The 19,882-nt window shown below is 44.7% G+C and overlaps 2 protein-coding genes across 4 annotated transcripts; one reads left to right on the top strand and one right to left on the bottom strand.

Annotated features, from left to right (window-relative positions):
• The first annotated feature begins 678 nt into the window (after positions 1–678).
• Positions 679–17,757, top strand: phactr3b (phosphatase and actin regulator 3b). Of its 3 annotated transcripts, none has more exons than XM_049732587.2 (13): positions 679–952; positions 6,162–6,320; positions 6,417–6,491; positions 6,654–6,788; positions 6,920–7,168; positions 7,248–7,455; positions 8,027–8,217; positions 9,119–9,272; positions 15,179–15,234; positions 15,722–15,783; positions 15,862–16,002; positions 16,423–16,499; positions 16,864–17,757. In XM_049732587.2, exons 1-13 carry the CDS (start codon positions 844–846, stop codon positions 16,877–16,879), a joined length of 1,632 nt encoding a protein of 543 aa, XP_049588544.1. In that variant the 5' UTR covers positions 679–843; the 3' UTR covers positions 16,880–17,757. The 3 variants fall into 3 exon arrangements, with proteins under 3 accessions (XP_049588544.1, XP_049588543.1, XP_049588542.1); XM_049732586.2 differs by lacking the exon at positions 679–952 and adding an exon at positions 4,302–4,473 and having other exon boundaries at positions 8,066–8,217; XM_049732585.2 differs by lacking the exon at positions 679–952 and adding an exon at positions 4,302–4,473.
• ppp1r3db (protein phosphatase 1, regulatory subunit 3Db) lies at positions 17,683–19,723 on the bottom strand. The gene is made up of 2 exons (XM_049732596.2): positions 19,319–19,723; positions 17,683–19,231 (listed from the first exon to the last, which is right to left on the bottom strand). Exon 2 carries the CDS (start codon positions 19,211–19,213, stop codon positions 18,323–18,325), a length of 891 nt encoding a protein of 296 aa, XP_049588553.1. The 5' UTR covers positions 19,214–19,231; positions 19,319–19,723; the 3' UTR covers positions 17,683–18,322.
• Between the last annotated feature and the right edge of the window lie 159 nt (positions 19,724–19,882).

Below are 19,882 nucleotides of genomic sequence, written 5' to 3'. Positions count from 1 at the left end.
CTAAATTGCAATTATTCTTTACTTTCAACTGTTACTACAAGCATTTCCTGACACCAAATTGTGTCAGAATGTTAACTGAACAATTTGTAGTTCTATACTGTATGTTTATATATTTGCTTTTCAAAAATTTCGCGACTTCTGGTTTAAAATTCAATTTGTGGTTCATATTTAGAAACGAATGAAGCTGAAATTCTCTTCTTGCAGCTTTCTTTTTGCTCCACGAGGGGTCGCTGCAGAGAAGCATTCGCATGATTTTTGTTTTGGACAGTTTTTTTTCCCACAGAGGATCGCGTTCCTGGTTCTGACATATCACATGCGAACTTGGGACCGGCGTCGGCATGTAGTTATTCGGTATTGGCGTCCTCAGCGCAAAAAGCCGCTACATTTGCGCTGTGCAAGTAATATGCAATAAGCTATTTTCACTGTCATATAGGCCCTCTGAGGAAAACATCAAACATCCTTGGCAATGTCTACAAAAGTAAAATCTAATAGTGGCTCCTTTGTTTTTGGCCCAAGATCTCCACAATATTTTTCCACAAACATGCAAAACATGGAAGAAAGCTAGTCTGTGCTCCACTCTGGACAGAATGTGTAATGTTGTCAAGAAGTGGTTAACTGTGAAATTGCTGCGGCTGTACGAGTGTTACTTAAAGGCGGCGTGATATGCGACGCGCGTGATGACTTTCCTCCGCGCTGCTTCTCAGCGAGGACCCGCAGAAGCCGCAGCATCGCATCGCACCAGTCCAGCTGCGTTATCGCATCGTCTGCGCCACTTGCCGGCCAGTCACCTTGGCCGGCAGTGGGCACGACTGTTGGCTTTGCCTTGTGTTTATTCTCTTCATCATGGCATCGTCGGACTGCCAGGAAGATGATTGCGTCTTACAGCGAGGGAGATCTCAGAGTGACCCGAGCAGCAGCACCGAGGTCCGCCTGGGTGAGGCGCACCAAGCAGGTAAGAAGAGAAGGGGGGCACTCGCGTATACGGTTTATCCGCTTGCTCATTCATAAGCAGCTTGGTTAGGAAATGTTACCAATTAACGTCGAGGATCATTTGCAGTGCGTCGACACGTCGACCGCATCAAATCACAGCGACTGACTCTCCCTGGAGAACATGCGTCACGTCCTACCCGGCATTATACCCCCCTTTGCTTTCTCAGTTCGATGATGCAATTTGCAGCATAGCAATACTATACTTTGCTGAAAATGACCAGGTGCTGTCCGACTTGTATGAGACCATCCGGTTAAATCTGGACCGATTTTTCCTTGTAGTGATGCAGGAATGCATGAGGTCGCAGGTCAAAGTCACATCTATAACAATGGTTATTATAGCATCCTTCATGTTTCCCCAGCTGAGCTCTCGCTTCCATTGGTTAACTTATTTTCTCCCTTAACACCATTGTAAGGCAGCTTTCACATGAGTCATAATGATAATGGTGCAGAATGTAAATCATTATCATTCAAATGTTTTTTTGGGTGGGGGTTGCATGATTTATAGACTGGGAGCAAAATCAACAATCACATATGGCTTCCATGTTGAGTTGAGGCCGATGAGTGTGCTCCTTGTGTATCTGGTAGTTTCCATGGCGATATAAATGGCAGGAGGCAGCGCTTGGCATTCGAAATGTGAGCTGTAGTGTGTTTGTTCCACAAACAGGACATTTTGCGAGAGAATACACCTCGCAAAACAGAAAGCTCAGTTGTTAATGCCCCAACATGAGAATTGTAATTTGTGCCATTAAAACAAATGGAGTTGATCTGTAGCTTTCCCTGACATTTTGGGAACTGCAGGTCCACAAACTGCATGAATAGCACCTATGGGGTGGAATCCGTGGGCAGTGGTATGTCTCAATGAGAATTTTGAAATCTCCAGCAATAGAAATATCTATTCTTATATTTTTCTGGATCCACAGTTCCCCGAAACGTAGAACAGAGGATGTTCAAGTAGCTTACATGAGATATTGTCCGTGCTCTCCATTTTGAATCCAGTGCTTGACACTTTGTGGGGGCTGTCTTGGTTACATAATTTGAAACTGGCAAGCTCATATCATTCCGTTAACTGTACATCAGCTTCGCCGAGAGCCTCCAGAAGAACTGCAGCAAATTTCATCTGGAAGCTAATGACTCGGGCAGGAAAAGTGTCGAAGATAATAAAGCAGAAACACGTCCCGTGCAGGCCTTCTGTTACCTCTGCTCGGAGCTAGTACTTCTGTAGCTCTTATTTTTCTCTGCAGCACTTATTTGACTGGTTCCCTGAAAAAAAAGCAATACTTCAAACTGACAAATTGTCATTGCTGTCAAGAATAAACCACCATGGTGCATTTTAATTTGCTCGGCCATCCGTACAAATTAAATCAGCGATGTAATTGTATGAACGGAATGACATGCAATCACATGTCACGGTATGGCGTCTTCCCCCTCCCCCACTACACACATTACACAAGCACATATGCAACTCATACACCATCATATGCAAAACTTTTCTCTCCTAACGCTTCAACAATTCATTTTCCCATACATGTGCATGTCTGCCATTTACTTTTATGCGTTGGCATTTGCATTGTTGGGATTGCAATCGTGTTTGCCCCATTAATAATCTCAAGAGTGGAAGCGCACGTGAGATCGACCCAGTGACCGAGTTGACGGGCATCCTGGAAGACTTGATTTAAGACGTCAGCCATGTGGGAGGCAAGATCGTGAAGGCAAGAGATGAGCTAACGCTATTGCACACGCATTTTTTTTCTGCTTCTTCTATAGGGCACACAAGTATGCCTGGCAACCTTAACTATGTATGTACAGTTGGCGTAAATCAAATGGGCTGAGTTGATGACAGTTTTGCACCACTACCTTGAACCCCCCCTCCCCCCGGGTGGCTCAACACACCCACCATCCATCGTGTCAGTGAAGATGATACACGACCACACCGGTGACACTTAATTCACAGCAGCGTCAACAGAATGAGGAAAAACATGTACACTTCCCGTTTGTTAAGTCTTCCTGATAAATGCTGGATTTTATCATATTGCATTCTCACCATGGTGGGCCTACGGAAAGTGAAAACTGACTACATTAGATTTATAACGTTTATATTTTCAGCTTGAATAATGTCACTGGTCGTAGAGAAAACATATGAATGGATGTTGAAAGTTTATTGTTCTTCATCCTTAAGTCTTTGTAGAGTTTTTATGACCCTGTTGTCAATTTTTCTTGGGAGCTTTTGGCACACGGTTTTAAATCACGCCTTGTGAATATTGAATGAAATCCATGTTCAGAGTAGTCTGCGGCTTTGTTTATGTTCTTTGCTTACTGCTTGGATCCCAGAGGAGAAATCTAGCTGTTGACTTTTATCATCCGTGTTGTACTCAGCTTTCGGGCTGTTAATGTTTGAGTGGCCCTTGACAAGATCGATAAGCAACCGCAAAGCTTTTGTTTACACATCTAGTAATGTTGTTTGAATAATTCATCATTAGGTACGCACAAACGCAGAAGGCTCGTTTAAAAACGATCAGTGACCACAACATTAGATACGCTTTCACAAGTGTACACATCTCACTATGACGCAAGGTGAAAGAGAACGAAGTCAGAGGCATAGTTTTTCTTTGACATGATGGCTGAAATTGGACACAACTTTATATGGCTGCTGGAAGCACGTCTAACTATTGGAGCAGTTAGTGGAAAGTGATTTTGGTTCATTTGATCGAGGTGCAGGTAGACAAATTCGATGCCCCGTTAACATGTGGACTATGCCAACGGCGTGTATCGAGCATTGTAGAAATTAATTTAGCAATTGCATTATTATTTTTTAAATAATTTTCATTATATTTTATTTGCTTGTAAAATCACCCCGTCTCAGTATTTTACTGACAAACACCAAGCCTTACCACCAACCAGAACTGAAAGTAAAATGAAATAAAGATAGATACAGATGTCTATTTTACCTGCTTGGCAGAAATGACAATCCTGAATGCTTCGTCTTTCTAAGCTTTCGTGATCATCATTCGGGCTTTGCACGTGTCTTCACGGTCCAAACGTTCTGCACACACAAGAGCATTTTTTCAAAATGTTCACACAGAAAAGTACGCACCCTGAGGACACGTTCTAACTTAGGGACCGATTTTGGAGCTCCTATGATTGATTAATTGGTTGTTAAGTGAAAGATATGTCTTGTATATTTTCTCCACATTGCACGGTGTCTGCAAATTACGATAAGTGCGCAAAGCAAGCGATCAACGCTTGAAGAGTGCGCGTGTTGGTTTTTGTGCGCGATGCTCTCCTCAGTCTCCTCCTCCCGTTCATCCGTCCGGCCGGGCGGGGTCCACATGGCGCGCCCACCCCCCATCACCGTGAAAGCAGCTTTCCACGCGTTTCAGCGATATTGCTTCATTCATCCGTTGCCTTTTGGAGACGGTGGAATTATATTTTATGTCGCCACCACTTCGAGCCAAAAAAGGAGAGCAGGGTGGCGTTTGATCACACGTGAGTGTCATTTTTAAAGAATGTCTTCAGTTACTGATATTTAGGTTATTGTATTTAATTTACCAAACGAAACAGTTGCGCATAACGTATTGAAATTGCTTGGCTCCATACCAAAATAGTAGCCCGTTGGAAGTATTTAGATTATTTTTCTATGCCATTCACCAATGAATATCATGGAGTTTTTGTAAAATTGATCTTGGATGTATGTTCTTACTGAAGAAATGTAGGTCTTGTTTTTGTTTTGAGCAGCAATCATCCAAAACCACTGAATGCAGGATTGCGCATGTGTGATGTGATGGATGGACAGAAGTACTACTCGTTCTGTTTTCTTGAATGGCCTTTTATTTCTCCTCTGTGCGCCCAAGAAAAATACAAGCGGATAAATATTTCAAGATAAGTTGCAAATTAAAAATACAGTGGCTTACATTATGCATAATAATACACTGAGCTGTGATTGGCTGCAGCTTTCTGTCCCTCTGTGTAGCAACAGCCTTTCCATCCACCCAGCAACTCCCTATTCCTCATGCTGTGGTGATTCTCTACCTCCCAGGGCCTTTTCTGCTGCAGCATCCCGCGTGGTAACCATGGCAACGGTAGCCTGACCCCATGCGTGCTGTGATAGCAACTGCACGCTTGACCTGAATTCCATCTTATGGAGCCGAACATTACTTGGGCAGTTGACCTGCTTTTCTGATTGTTGGTGGTCAAGGAGCTTTTTAGCGTGACAGAGAGTGGAAGCATTTATTTGATGCCTGAAGAGCTGAGATAAATACTGGCGGTTGATGTTGAGTTTTTCATCTTGTGAGTTTTTAAATGCAGCCAATTTTTTTGCTTCAGTAAGCAGATGGAACAGCTGGAACTGTCAGTAGCTTGCATGTTTGCATGATAATAAGGGAGATATTTGATACTTCATTATTTGATATTGCAATTGAATGTTGCACATTCCAGCAATGCACTTTCGGAAATTCTTATGTGGCTGGGGATGGCGAGTATATATGCTGGATTGATTTCTTAGGGGAGGAACAAGCCGGCTTTTGTGGATTTAGAAGTCGTTGCTGTAGAAATGAAGAAGAATTCATAGAGCGCTACTTGCGCAGCCCACGACTCAGCTGTAAGCTCCCTGAGGTGTCAGCGCCAGACTGTGTAGGAGTGCCTATTTCTGTCGGTTCTCGAAGCAACATTGTTCTCACCTGTGTTCCCCGCAGTAGCCATCATCACCGTGATCGATCCCCTTGCGTGGCGCAGCCGTTGGGGATCTACTTCGGACATCACTTGATTGATAGATATCATTGCGAACATCCATTTTATCTCCAGAATGATCTCAAACACAAATTTGGTCTCTATTAGAATGTTCAGTGATATGATATCTGTGACGGATTTGTGGCAAAGGGTTCTTTCTGGCCTTTGTGACCTTGTTGATGAGGTAGACAACTTGACTTTTGAATTGATGGCTACGCCCCTTCCTCAAACCATCCCTCCCTCACATAAACAATGCAATTCTCTGTCTTTCCCCACTTCCTTAGCGTCGTTTCCAAATTTAGACTAGAATCTGTTTAGCATGTAGCGCCTGTGACCCACATACACGGCACTCACGTGATGAGCTTGCAGCCAATTGTGTTAGAAGTGAGAAGAATAAGAAAAGCCCCGGGTCTGATTTTAGAGCTCCTCTGTCTGCTCTTATCTTGAAGATGTGATGGACCAACAGAGGGTGCTGCAGTCCGGCTGCCTGGTCTCAGGGGTTCGTACGCCTCCCGTACGGCGCAACAGCAAGCTGGCCAACCTGGGACGTATCTTCAAGCCATGGAAGTGGAGGAAAAAGAAAAACGAGAAGCTGAAGCCCTCGATCGGTGAGTTGAGTGCAGATCATCAGTGATGACCAATCTGAGGTGGTAATAATACTTGAAATGGACTTGCACGTGTTTGACGAGTGGTTTATTTTGCAGCGATGGAGAAAAAAGCAGCTGTGGGACAGAAGCGAGACACCCCCCTCAAACAGAATCCCGGAAAGATGGAGACAGGTGCAAAAATGAGAGACACCCTCCCCCACAAACACATGCACACACACATGCTCGCATGCATATACGTACATACTCACACGTTGAAGGTTATTGCAGGTAAATACAGTTGCTCTCTTTTGCCGTATGATGTCAGCATGCATCAAAAGTCATTCTTGCATGCAGATTCAGACCTTGCTTGCGGCGGCAACAGTGAAGACCAGGACACTCAGGACCACTCGGATGGAGATGAGAGAGATGAGGAGCCCGCACCGTTTCTGGCCGGCACCACTGAAGACCACGATCTCGAGACTTCAACAGGTAAAACATTTGAGGGACCACTGCATCATAAAGACGAACAGAGAGACGCAAGGGTTGTAAGATAAATATTTTAGCCTGGCCTGAAATTAGATGAATGGTTGACATACGTAGTTACCAATTATGTCCTCTAGGTGGAAACAGACGCATTTCAAATGGAACTCCAGAATTCAGCTTGCCACACTTAGTGCAAAATATGATGGAGGATTGCAAGATAGTGGGAGATCCCAGTCAGGGTGAAAACGGAGACCCACGTGATGAGCCTTCCAAGGTGGAAGCCTCTGACTGCAAAAAGGAAGTAGCCCACCCTCAGAGACGTGCCAGCACCCCTCCAGGACCCAACCTGAAAGTCAAAGTGCTTACCAGACTGGGCAGTCTCGATGGTGAGTTGACATCATGGTAAAAATGAGCTTTGGGCTTCCCTGCGTGTTCGCGTCACACCCACATCCGTCCCCTTCTCAGGTGCGCCGCCGGTGCGAGTCAAAAAATCTCCAGCCACCTTGCCCAGGAATTTCACACTCCCCAAAGACCCCCATAGCTCACTATTGAGAGGCCGCATGTCCACCCCGACCGGCTCCCCCCATCTTGGCACCCTGCATTCGCAACTGCCTCCCAGCTGCATCATCGAGGAACTGCACCGGGCGCTGGCTACCAAGCATAGGCAGGACAGGTTGGAGGAAACTGTATTATATTGCGCTTATACAGAAAGACATTCATAAAATATAAGTCATGAAAATTGAATTGAATTGAGTATTTTATTTCAGGCGCACGCTGTTAAGTTAACGCCTGGAAATGAATATCTCACTCTCAGTGATTTATTATTTATTATTACCCATAAAATGTTCCGTATGTTATAGTTTGACTATTGACCTAATTTGCTTGAACTACATTGTGAATTGTGTCAAAGATAGTGTCTGCGCTTGACATGTAAATAATCTTTAAACTTCCAACACAGATTGTAAATCTAGAGCATGTCTTTTATGATCTGACCTTTGACCTCGACAACTCTGTCCATTCACTTGCCCTCCATTTAGCTCATTCACACATTTAACACAATAAATTCACCATTTTATCTAATCTACTGAATTATATTTTCACTTTTACAATAAACCATTAATGTTATATACTGTTAAAGCAGTGCAATGATTCACCCTAAAAAGCGATCAAACTAATTTGGATCCTTTTTAAATGACACTTCTCAGTAATCCCTCTTGATGTTGTCATTTTGTGTTTGACGTCAGCTTCCAAATGAAGAATGTGCGTCCATCTCCCAAACGCAGACTAGATGCCCGCCTGTCCCGCACCTCCAGCACAGAGAGGGAGCCTGCCGGAGAGCCCGAGACCAAGAAGCAGTCTGACGAGAACAAGGAGAACCGGCGTCTGGATGACTACTTGAGTGACCAGGACAGCTGGAACGAGTCAGTGATCTCTGGTATGCCCCCTCGCTCCAGACAGGGCTTCTTGTTAATCCAGTCGTGTACGTACAAAGCCGGCTCACGCCCGACACGCCGTCATTGGACATAATCTCTGCTGATGTTTCCAGTATTTACACCAAGTGCATCCGATGACTTACTCATGTTGAGTTTCAGTGGCCTGCCAACATCTGTTGTGGTGGCCTAATTTTTCACTGGTGATGTAGGTTAGCTGTGCACACACTCAACATGCGAGTCATACTTGTGACATGAGACTGTTACAGTTGCATGCAGTATGATATCCATCATCTTTACGTTTTATGACGTCGAGGCCAATGGGAGGTCAGTCAGCTACCAAGTTACGACTGATGCGATTTTAAAGACGAACAGTCAGCGAGGGGCTTTACAAACAACCTGAGGCTGTGGAAGAAAAAAACAGCGGCCTACCCTCTTGTAGGTTTTCATGCAGAGTGACTCACTGCTTTGACCCATAATGCTGTGGGAGGAAGTCCAAGTGGAATCGGCAAGAGAGCGCCACTTAAGCGGTGACGCTAAATTAAAAAGCCACACAATTAATTTATGTAAATGGATTCATTCTTCTGTAACATTCAGAATGAAGGACAATGAGGGCTGATTTACAGAGTTCATATTTAATTGTTCATTTACAGAGGTCCCTTGCGGTTCACTTTTTGTAGGTTCACTTATTGTAATTAATTCGGGGATGTCATATTTCTAGCTCAACTTCCACAATTGCATTTAAAGCTTCAAGGCTTTGAGAAAAAGGAATAGAGCGCCCTCTGTTGTCAGCAGCCATTGATGTGCACTTAAATAAAGTCGTGCCAACAGGGGGTGGGGGGGGTCTTGTCATTCGTAATTCCGTTGTTGTGATGACATCTGAATTTGTTGTTGATGTGTGGACAGGGACCCTTCCACGCAGGATGAGGAAGGAGCTGTTGGCTGTGAAGCTCCGGAACCGACCCAGCAAGCAGGAGCTGGAGGACCGCAACATCTTCCCTGTGCGCAGTGACCAGGAGCGCCAGGCCATCCGTCAGCAGATCGAGATGAAGCTGGCCAAGTGAGTGTTTTTGTGTGGCCCATCATCTCCTCGCCCCTGTGTGGATCATCATATACTTCTGCATTCTGTATTACCTTCCACAAAGAGCTCGCTAGTCTTCCTGAGGTCCTCATTTCAGATTCATTATGGTAGTGTCCGGACGTAAAATCAAAAAACAATCAACCCAAATGCTTATGGACCTGATGACATATTTTCCCCGGCTTTCCTTAAGTGAAAGTGAAACCATTTGTTTGAATTTGATCTACACGGCAAAAGGTTAATTGCATAATAAGCTATCAGCGATTAGTTCTAATTCCCAACAAAGGTTCACATTGTGTCGTGTATTATTTTTTTGGGGTCAAAGGTTGTGGTGGGTACAAGAGGATTTTCAGAACTCCAGGAACGCAACCTAAATGTCAGTACGCTGTTGGTATGGAGACTTTAATAGGATTTGCAGTCGAATCAGGTTAGTTTGTTAGCGAGTAGTACAGTGCGTGCTCGGAGGGTTACGCAATGCCCCGGAAGGGGGACCGCACCAAATGCTCTGGATGGAGCAGTAAAGCATCTTTCCCACTACCAATATTTGATCATAACAATATGGACACAGCAAATGATTTCTCTTTTTTTTTTATGCCTTTGGTTCATCAGGAAATCAAAAGCCAAGGCTGAAAGTCAAATGTTCACGAGCTCTTTTCTCTGAAGAGCACATTTGTTTACGTTTGACCTGCTTTCTGCCGCTGATTGAAGTTGAAACAGCCGCAAGTCAGTTGCAGGGCGCATAGAGACGAACACACTCACATTTACACCTAGATTCACCGAGCGGGAAGAACATCAGCTGTTTGAAACACTCCGACACGATTTGTGACCCCTCCCTATGTCCCTACTTTTACTCAAATGCTTTGCCATGTAAAGGCTCAGCAATATCGAACATATGTGGGCCAGCACGTCGCAAAACATTAAAGCCGCCACTTATCATCTTCAAAAATTGACCTATTTTTTTCCCTCTCAAAGCAGACCTTTTGACACATCTTACGTAATGAAAACATTGAGCAGAGCTGCTCTGTGTCTAAAACCTGAAGACATGTTCTTACAATGAAAGCTCAGTGCTAGTGATTGATGTAAAACCAGGAAAGGCATTAGTGTTACCTGGAAAAAAAGCAGACTCCTCACTGCACATAAATAACTTGAGACATGATTGACATTGCTAACAAATAGTACCTGTGAATTTGTCCAAGGAGGCCTGGCAGCGCACATCTCTGTGTGGCGTGTTCACACACCCTCAGCCGAGGCATTTCACAGCTAGGTGTCCATCTGGATGCCGCCAAGAAATGCGTGTGCATCTGATGCCTGTGACGTGCTCGTTCCATGTGCTCCCTACCCACACACGTGAACAGCATCACTCTTTTAATAGCCATTATGCATCTCGTAATTACGTTGAGATTATTGTCACCAAAGCAATTTGGTAACAGCGGGAAAGCACATTGTAGCGCAACTACATTGCCAGTCACTACAGACAATGCGTGTAAATAACTCTTGCATAAAGAGGAAATAATCAATTGCGAGGGGAAAGTGCGCCAGTGGGCAACCGGGTTATGTATCGTTTGCATAATGATGCTTAAAGGTCAAAGGTCGGAATCGCTTCCCCGCAGCTGACAATACTGTCATTTTATTGTCTGCCATCAAATTTCATTCAAAGGTTTGAATAAAGCCGTTGCATTGTGCAAAACATCCACATACGGATGCACAATTCTAAATGAAAGGTGAGGAACGCGGGATGTTACGTAACATTTGGTAACACGGTGAATATAACGCCCGTATGTTAATTTACAAAGCAGATTCCAGATTGCAAAGATGACAATGTGAAAATTCGCACCGCTCGGAAAATCTTTGGAGGCAGGAGGTGTTCTACCGACAATAGTTTGGTCGCGTTTTGGATGTCGTGCTAGCGTCTCGGTGCCGACCGTGACTGGCAGCAAGAGTGAGCGCTCCGCAAACCGTCAACATCAACTGAGACAGAGCGGAGGACAGCTGAGGCATGCTTTTGTGTCGGGTGGCTGCGCCATCTGCCCGCTGGTCTGTCCTGCCGGCCGTGTGCTCATTGCCCGAGCAACAACAACAAAAAAGCATCCTCCGTGTTCCGAGGACTGCGCACATGATGAATGAATCACGCTCACGTTGCTCAACGTGATCTTGCTGACGTGCTCGCCTTGACCAACATCACAGATGGAACAATCGCAATTTGGTGTGCTGCATTGATATTCACCACTTTGCACTTTGCAGCTGAAAGCGGAGCAGCAGGACAGCTTGCAATCGTGCAGAAGCGCAGGGAACCCTCTGTTTCTAAATTTAGACAAAGGCTGCAGAGGCACTGGCCATAATCGATGCCCTATGTACGTAACAGCCCAGCTCTTACCTCACCTCTGGGCCTGTTCCCTGCTGATGGGAGATTGCAAGCTACTGGCCCGTTTCCCCTCTGATTGAACTCTCGCTGTTCCATTAAAAGGCTCCTGCAGAGATCCGCTCACATGATGAGAAATGGCGCCATTCATTCATCCTATGTTACCAAGACTTGCAGGAAATGGGCCAGCCTGGTAATGGCGTGATTGATATTCTGTTCTAGTCAAATCTGGAGGTCCACGCATCATTTAGAGAACAACATGTTCAAATGGCACGGAACCGGCTCGCTTTGTTGATCATGTGACTGCCGACAAAAACAGCAGCATGAAATCTGACGTGTGTTTCAGGCAAAAATATCTGGTCATGTTTCGATAATGACAGCTGCCACCCGTGAATAAAGTAAATGCACCGACTGGCCACATGACAGCTGAGTGCACCGTGGCTATCTTTGTTGGGCCCAGTGGGGGATTTGGAATTGCTTTGATTCTTATCCACCAACGCACAGCGCAACTTTGCGTAGGTGTTGTGAAGACGAGGCACAACCAAAACGACATCTCGCTTGTGTCTCTTGAGGTCAACTTAGGTCGGAAGCGTCAAAGTCCGATTTTTTTTTCTAATCAGATGAAGACACTTGCTTGATTGAGATTGTCTTTGTCTCAAATTTTGTCGCAGAATCACCGTTGGGTAGGTGCCTGCTCGTGAAATACACTTGGAGAGGCGTAGTCGCCGGATGACATATCCCGCACATACTGCATGAAAAAAAAACAACTCCAAATTACACGTTGTCACCTCAACAGACCGACTCGTCCCCGCATGTAGTAATTAATGTTATACAATCGTTTTTTTATGGCTTCCAGCTTCAAGTACCATCTAATTGAAATGTCAAAAGTCTGAAAGCGTCTGCACCCACTCAGTGCCATTTTCTTTTTCTTCCAGTAGCTTCCCCGTGTGCCAAATTAAGAGTTGGACCTCAGGCGGAAACACTGATTGAGATAAGGGGCTAATTTGGACACCTTTTACCATTCTGGTTGAGTTTAGTCGAAGTAGCTATGCACGTTCAGTTGGTGATGAACTGACCTTAACGCGACACGTTTGTGTCATAACCCGAGCACGTGCTCAAAGCTGAACACGGCTGTTTGAAGTCACCTTCCTCACATTTTGCTCCCAGCCGATCCCGCAGAGCCCACCGGGGGATTCCCCATGCCATCCGTGCTCCTGTGCCAAAGGGCAAAACATCCAAGCCCGGCGGGACAACCGATCTGTATATTTCACGTGTGGCTTCTTTGAATGTGTCCTCTTCATGTCACGCGGGAGACCTTTGGGAGAGAGTGAACTCCAGGAAGATTCCAGTGTGTGATGATGAAACAGAAGTTGCAGCAAAGCGCCATTTCCCGCAAACACACTCATACGCTACTTCCGAGACTTGCGGGTCAACAGACTTGGCGTGTGGGTTTAGTTTTGATGCAGGAGCTTTCCTTAATTTTTCCTGGCATCTCAATCCAAACGACACCCCCACCCCTCGCACCCTGCATGTCAAAGTCTGGTCTGGGATAACTGGACTCAGCTGCATCCAAGCCCACTGTCCTCAGGCCGTGCCAGTGAAGAGGAAAGAGCGAGGGAAGCATTAGCACACACCTCAGTGGGCAACGGCCGTCCGAATCATCCTCTTGTCTCCTCCGCTGGCAACGACCTGACATTCGCATCAGCCCTTGCCCTTTGAGGCAGCTCATTCCTTTGACATGCTGGTGAGTCCGTTTAACAAACGGGGAGCTTTTACCTCTGACCAAGCTGACTGGCTGAGCACTTCCGAGGCACGCACTGCAGGAGCTCGGGACCAAAAGTCCCGCTAAAGTCATTTGAAGCAACAGAAGCAGTCTGACTCGGTCTTGTTGTGTTTTAGGTTGGTTTTTCCTTCTATATTCACATAGAGTAATGGAATATAAAGAATGACAATTTTTTTTAGGGCGGATTAGTGATTAAATGAGCCTAATGCGGTCGCTGACCACATATCCTACTATAGCATGGCGCCGTTCAATATGTTTTGACTGTGGGTGTGTTCTGTAAGCCCACAGTGGTCCCGGTCACAGCTGAGCCCTCAAAAGCCTATTTTAGGTATTTGTTCAAGGTGCTGTGCCTCTCTTGTTGGAACTGTGGAAAAAATAACTCGTGAGCTGAAGTCACATCTGTGAATTTGTTTGAATGTAATCACGAATACGTACTTAAACAGTCTGGTGATGGCACCGGAACAAACATAAATACGCTTGCTCTCATCAGGGCAGCATATCACTTCTCCATGTCAATTACGTTTATTGGAAATACAATCCAGCGCCTCGTTTTCGTCATTGGGCCTCACAATCGTCATCTTGCCCACCGCCCAACCCTTCTGATGATACCCCGGGGTCAAATAACCATGTGAAATTGAGAGAAACGTGTTTGTCTTTAAAGATTTTACTTCACTTAAGACGCACATGCAAAGTTACGAGCACATGCAGTCTTGCTTGTCCTGCATGCTTTGTTGTAAATCACACATCATTTCTTCCCATTTTAATAAAGATGAGAATGTGCGGAAGCATGCTAAGGTAGTGGCTAGCATTCCATAAACAAGAAGTTCCGTGGTCCAAACCCGGCTTTGGCCTATCTACATGAAGTTTGCATGTCCTCCCACTATCTAAAAATATGCTGAAAATCCAAAACTTTAAATTGCCCTTAAATGTTAGAAATACCATGTTACGGCCCCAAAAACTCAATTTATTATAATTATTATTATTATTATTACACATATTTACCTGGTGATCTATTTTCAATGCAGCAATAGGTTAATCTCGTGCGTTGTGTGCAAAGTTCAGGTGATGTGGAATGCTGACACGTGATTCGCGATAGATTGGGGTTTGTTGAAAGGTCACGTTAACAATGTCTATCACTTTGTTTTCTTGACATGATCTCTGACATACTGACGCGCAGCGAGTTGGAACGCGATTTTTAAATCGCTTGCTCGGCACATGAAGAAAATGTCTATACTGGAAAACGAGAGTCCACCCCCGCCCCGTCCCCTTATGGTGCCTTTGGCATCTATTGATTAGTTCTATAATGCACTGCCCAAAGGAGAGCATGTGCATGCGTGTGTGCGCGCGCACGCACGCGTGTGCGCGTGTCCCACCCCTTCGCAGTGTGCTACAAAGGAGGGCGGTGTGTGCTGCGCTCTCGCACTCCGCTCTCAACGCGTGAGCATCCTCTGGAAAACAACTTCCACTTTGCTCAAGTTTATGGGATGCTGGTTGAAACTTATTTTTTTGGAAGGGCATCAAAGTGTTTTTTTTTTTTTTTTCGGGTGTGAATTGGACGGGCAACCCGAAAGGCGTTTTCAGAATTTGTTCCGATGTGGATTTTTAAACACCTCAAGAGCCAAGTGAGGTGGATGTGCGCCTTTTGGAGCTGTGCGCACAGGAGACACGCGCACCCCAAGTGCTGGTGGAACTGAGAGCCAAAGAAACCAAAATGGTCCAGAACGTGATTCTGGTGTTTTTCCGCAGGAGACTGAGCCAGCGGCCCGCGGTGGAGGAGCTGGAGAGTCGGAACATTTTGAAGCGTAAGTTTAAAAAATCCATTCAAAGTCTATTTGGTCATGTCGGAATGAAAACTTCACATCCTACTTAACCTGCTGAGGTTGAGCATTTTTTCAGTTGCATTTTGGACTTTTTTTTTTCTTTTCAAAATGACTGTCCCATAAGAATCACAATTATATTTGGAATGACTTCTGGGGATGTACTGTGAGCAGCTGCTCGTGCCATCCAAGCTTTTTTGTCCTTCTAACACCAGATTACTGCACTGAACCTAATGGCACGTGCCTCAATGACATCTCCAACACATTGTAATGCAAAATTTGAGCTGTTGTTTAGCAACAAAAGAAAGGTTGGCAAACTAAATGCTTTTGCTCCCATGCATGTTCAAATTGTTTCACTCCAGTTGTCGTTTATTTGAGCAGTTGCATAATTACAACTAGTAGCTGAAGCTGAAGTTCCCATACTTGAGTCAGATCTGTTGTCCTTATTTCACTTTGTCTGTCTTATCAACAGAAAGAAATGACCAGAGTGAACAAGAGGAGAGGCGAGAAATAAAGCAACGGCTGAACAGAAAGGTGTGCAGCTGCAATTTGGTTAGCACGGTCCAGGCCATCCGTAACGACATTGACTCGATCTTCTTTTTTCTTGTACAGCTCAATCAACGACCGACAGTGGATGAACTGCGAGACAGAAAGATTCTCATTCGTTTCAGTGACTATGTGGAAGTGGCCAAAGCTCAGGACTACGACAGACGGGCAGACAAGCCCTGGACCCGACTGTCAGCTGCCGACAAGGTAGCTGGAAAACCCTCAAGCATATTTCCTGAGATGACTTTCCTTTCATGTTGAAGGCCTACTACAAGTAGATCATGTCCATCATTGCAACTATAATTTGCACATGTTGAAAAAAGGAAATGCTTTCAAAAAATGCAAACAATATTATACTGAAAGGACATTTTAATGAAATAAAATGACCACAGTGTACAAATATATTTGGTTAGAATTTGAAAAACACCTTAGCCTTATAAATAAAACTTTTATTTATTTATTTCATTTGCAAATTTTTAATGAAAAGGTTTCTGAATATCTATCCATTAATGAGTTTAGTTCGTTTTTTAGGACATGATTTTAGTTGATTTTGCAAAGCCTTATTGTTGCCATTGCATAATGTGTTAATTAAGGCAAGCATGCATGAACGTCGTTTTTGTTGTGCAGGCGGCCATCCGTAAAGAACTGAACGAGTTCAAAAGTACGGAGATGGAGGTTCATTCTTCCAGCAAACACCTGACAAGGTTTGTGTGTCAGTGCTCTTGCGCTTTATCTTTATCTTCAAGGTGCTTCTTCATATCAGCCAGTACGTGCCTTTGTGCTACATTCAGTTGAGCTGTAAAAGTTGTGTGTGTGTTTTTCCGCTCTCCCTCTCCGCTGCTATGAAGAGGTCACATCTTTAGCTCACATTTTGCTTGTTCAGGACCGAATCTCCGGTGCTGGGTTATTTGGGCTTGTGCTTACGCAAGTCCCCTGTCTTGAGCAAAGCCAGTGGCTGCTTCACGAGTCGTCGGAGCTAATAATAGAGCTCCTGATTGATGAAAGCCCGCGAGGAGAATATATCAACCCCTACTCATGCTCCTTTTTTCTTCTTTGTCCCATCTGCAGGTTCCACCGGCCTTAGCAAGGTTTCTTCTGTGAAGACTTGCTGATATTTGGTTGAGTCAGTGAAGACCTTGCACAGAGTCTTCCAGTGTACCGGCCCACAGTGAGTGGGTGTCCTGATATTTGGGTCCAGCAAACCTTAGAGGCTATGTCTCTAGAAACGGAGCCGCGAGTAGACCACACCACACACAGTCTACTCACAGGAGCATCTCACGGACATTCATGTGACCTTGTCAGGGGAAAAAGAAGATCCACGCTCTCAGAGACTTTTTTTTTTTTTTGTAAAGCGACTCTTTTAAAATCCTTCTTTGCAATGCCATGGAGGAAGGTGCATGTGGCCCAGTGGCCCGATTCCACTGTTGTTTGAGACTTCACCTCCCAGTCCTGCGTGTGACTCTCACTGGTTCAGTTGATGATGAGTTTCATATCGACAGCGTCAATGTTCTTAATCAAAAACCTTGTCTGTGTACAAGACAACCTCCCTTTGTAAGCACTATTTATTGTCTGCACAATACAGGTTTTCAATTTGTAAAAAAAAAAAAAAGTGTGTTCATCTCTCCACTCATAGATTCAAATGCGCCATTGCACTAAGTGTGAGTTGAAAATGTCTTAAAAGAAAAGCTCCGAATCATGAACTAATTTCAGAGTTCAAAACTAAAACAGTAATCACATCACATGCTGAGAAACCATGTATGGTAACATCATGGTTGGGTACTTTCAATTGGCTGAGCAGTTTTTTTTTTTGCTTCATATTTGACATCAACAAACGTCTTGTGTGAATCACAGCATTCTCTTGGCAATAGAATGAGTACAGATGGCGGCTTGGGTTGAACTTTTATTATTCATTCACATTGTTGTAATGATCCAATTTAGCAATGAAGAGATGATATGACAGAATATTTCTTTGCATTTTCTATATTTTTTCCAGTGTGCTTAGGAAGCTTGTCCATGCACATGCATAACGTAGCAATAATATTTGTGTTATATAATTTATGCATTTATACTTCAGTATATCATACCACCGATTTATTGTTAGCACCACACGCTGTATGACATGAACGATATGCCAAGTTTAAATCAGGTTACAAGTTCAGATCGGAAAATACCACCTGGGAGCCAAAGGCTGCAACATGCCAGGCACTTTGCTGGCCCCGGTCCCATGTGATCACACCTCTGACACCAAACAAGGTCCAGAAGAAAGAATTACGGTTGAAGCCGTTTTGGTCAAACAAATAAGGTGCTCATTGTGTAAGGACATTAGATTTACAATCAATCTAAAAAAAAAAAAAAACATTCACTACACTGCAGTCAACTAAAATAACGAAATAATAATAATTTATTCAGCAGCCTCCAATGGAAATGTTTTCGTCAAAATGCAGCTTAGAAAAGTAATTTGGATCACTACATTGCGAAACCATTGCAACAGTTGCTTACATGCGCAATAGCGTCCTCGTGTGGTCACTTAGGTAAAATGCAGCATGCTGTCCTCGCATTCCTTTGGAACAGTCACCTTATAGCTGTGACACGTCAGTTTGTAATTGCTCCCATTGTTGTTATCCCAATAATTTGAGCCTTTAACGTGATAGCAGATAGCAAATTCCAATAAAGCTCCTGGCAGCAAAATGAAAGGCGGCACCGGCAGACGGAATCTGAAGACGTCCGTCCCCGGAGCATCGTGTTCCCCATCTGCCCCGCTTGAAGCCCACGAGGCCGTTGTGTCGGTGGATGTTCTCCAGTTGGTAAAAGAGTAGTGAACTGTGACCTTTTTCTCGTAGTCTAAATTAAGTACTTGGACAGTGCCTGCTATACCCAGCTCTGAGCACGAAACTTGCTCCAGACACACGACCTGTGCACGCACACGCTTCAGGAAGTCGTCTTGAGCTCCCATGTTCTCGGGGAAGCAGGGTTTAAAGTGAGGCAGCGACAACTCCAAACATTTCCCGAAGGCCCTCTCAGAGCTCATCAGTAGTCTGAACATGACATGCTGGGGTATCAGGGGTCGTTCTTTCTTTTGGAACACTTTCACTTCCTCCAAATCGAGGCCCAGGGCGTCCACAAAGCGAACCTGCTGGCTCCTGAGCTCCATCCTCCTTTCTGCTGGCGAACAAAGAGACCGAGCTCGTCTCCTCATGATTGTCTTGGTCGGAGGATCGCCAGTCAAACTGACTTTTGAGTCCTGTTTGAGAGATGGAGGTCGCGGGCCGGGAGGGCGGATCGGAACCGGCGTCTTGGGAGCTTGAGGTTTGGGTTCATGAAGGCGGACGGTGGTGGTGGCGGCTCGGGGGATGCTCGTCCAACTTGGGCGGCTCGTCGGAGCAGAGTAGCGTCTTTGCTTCTCCCACATGTTGTCCATGTTTGCCACATCAATTGACTTGAGGCAAGACAACAAATGCTCAGTTTGAATTCCTCATATTGCAAATTAAAGCAACATTTGAAGTGTATGAAAGAATGCACACACCTTTCCAGTTGTTTAGTTGCTGGTTGCAGTTTGCTAGTTAAGCTCAATCGAAAAGAAACAACTTCTGTTCTTCAACAACAGACTCGGCAGAAACAAGGGCAATATATCTTGCTACTTTCAACTTAGCCCTTCAAATACAATTTGAAACCTTTGCTGGGGCTGGGAGGTACGGAGAGAATATTTATAGCAGATAGTGGTGGGCTGTCCTTTCCTCCTCTAATAATACCTGCAATGATGTCATGTCATTTCACTGAAGGAGATCCCTTCATTAGATTTTTGCTGATGGAAACTGTCATGATTGTCTCTACACTTTGATAAAAGCTTGTTTCCTCAAAATCTGAGCTGACATACAAAGCTATATGTCTTTTCTATTCTGCGTCTCCTCTTCAGGTTTATGGAGAGCTGGAACTTATCCAAGTGGACTTTGGGCAAAAAGTAGACTACACCCACAACTGCCCATGATAGGAGGAATTTGTCCCACTATATCCTAAGCAGGGAACTCATCTATAACCAGTAAAGTGCATTTCACTTATAGTTTGCATATTAAAAGTTGGAACACCAGCT

The sequence above is a fragment of the Syngnathus scovelli genome, chromosome 11, assembly GCF_024217435.2.
Source record: "Syngnathus scovelli strain Florida chromosome 11, RoL_Ssco_1.2, whole genome shotgun sequence".
Lineage (NCBI taxonomy): Eukaryota > Metazoa > Chordata > Actinopteri > Syngnathiformes > Syngnathidae > Syngnathus > Syngnathus scovelli.
Note: the sequence above shows the minus strand (reverse complement) of the source record. Positions and strands in the feature narration are given on the sequence as shown.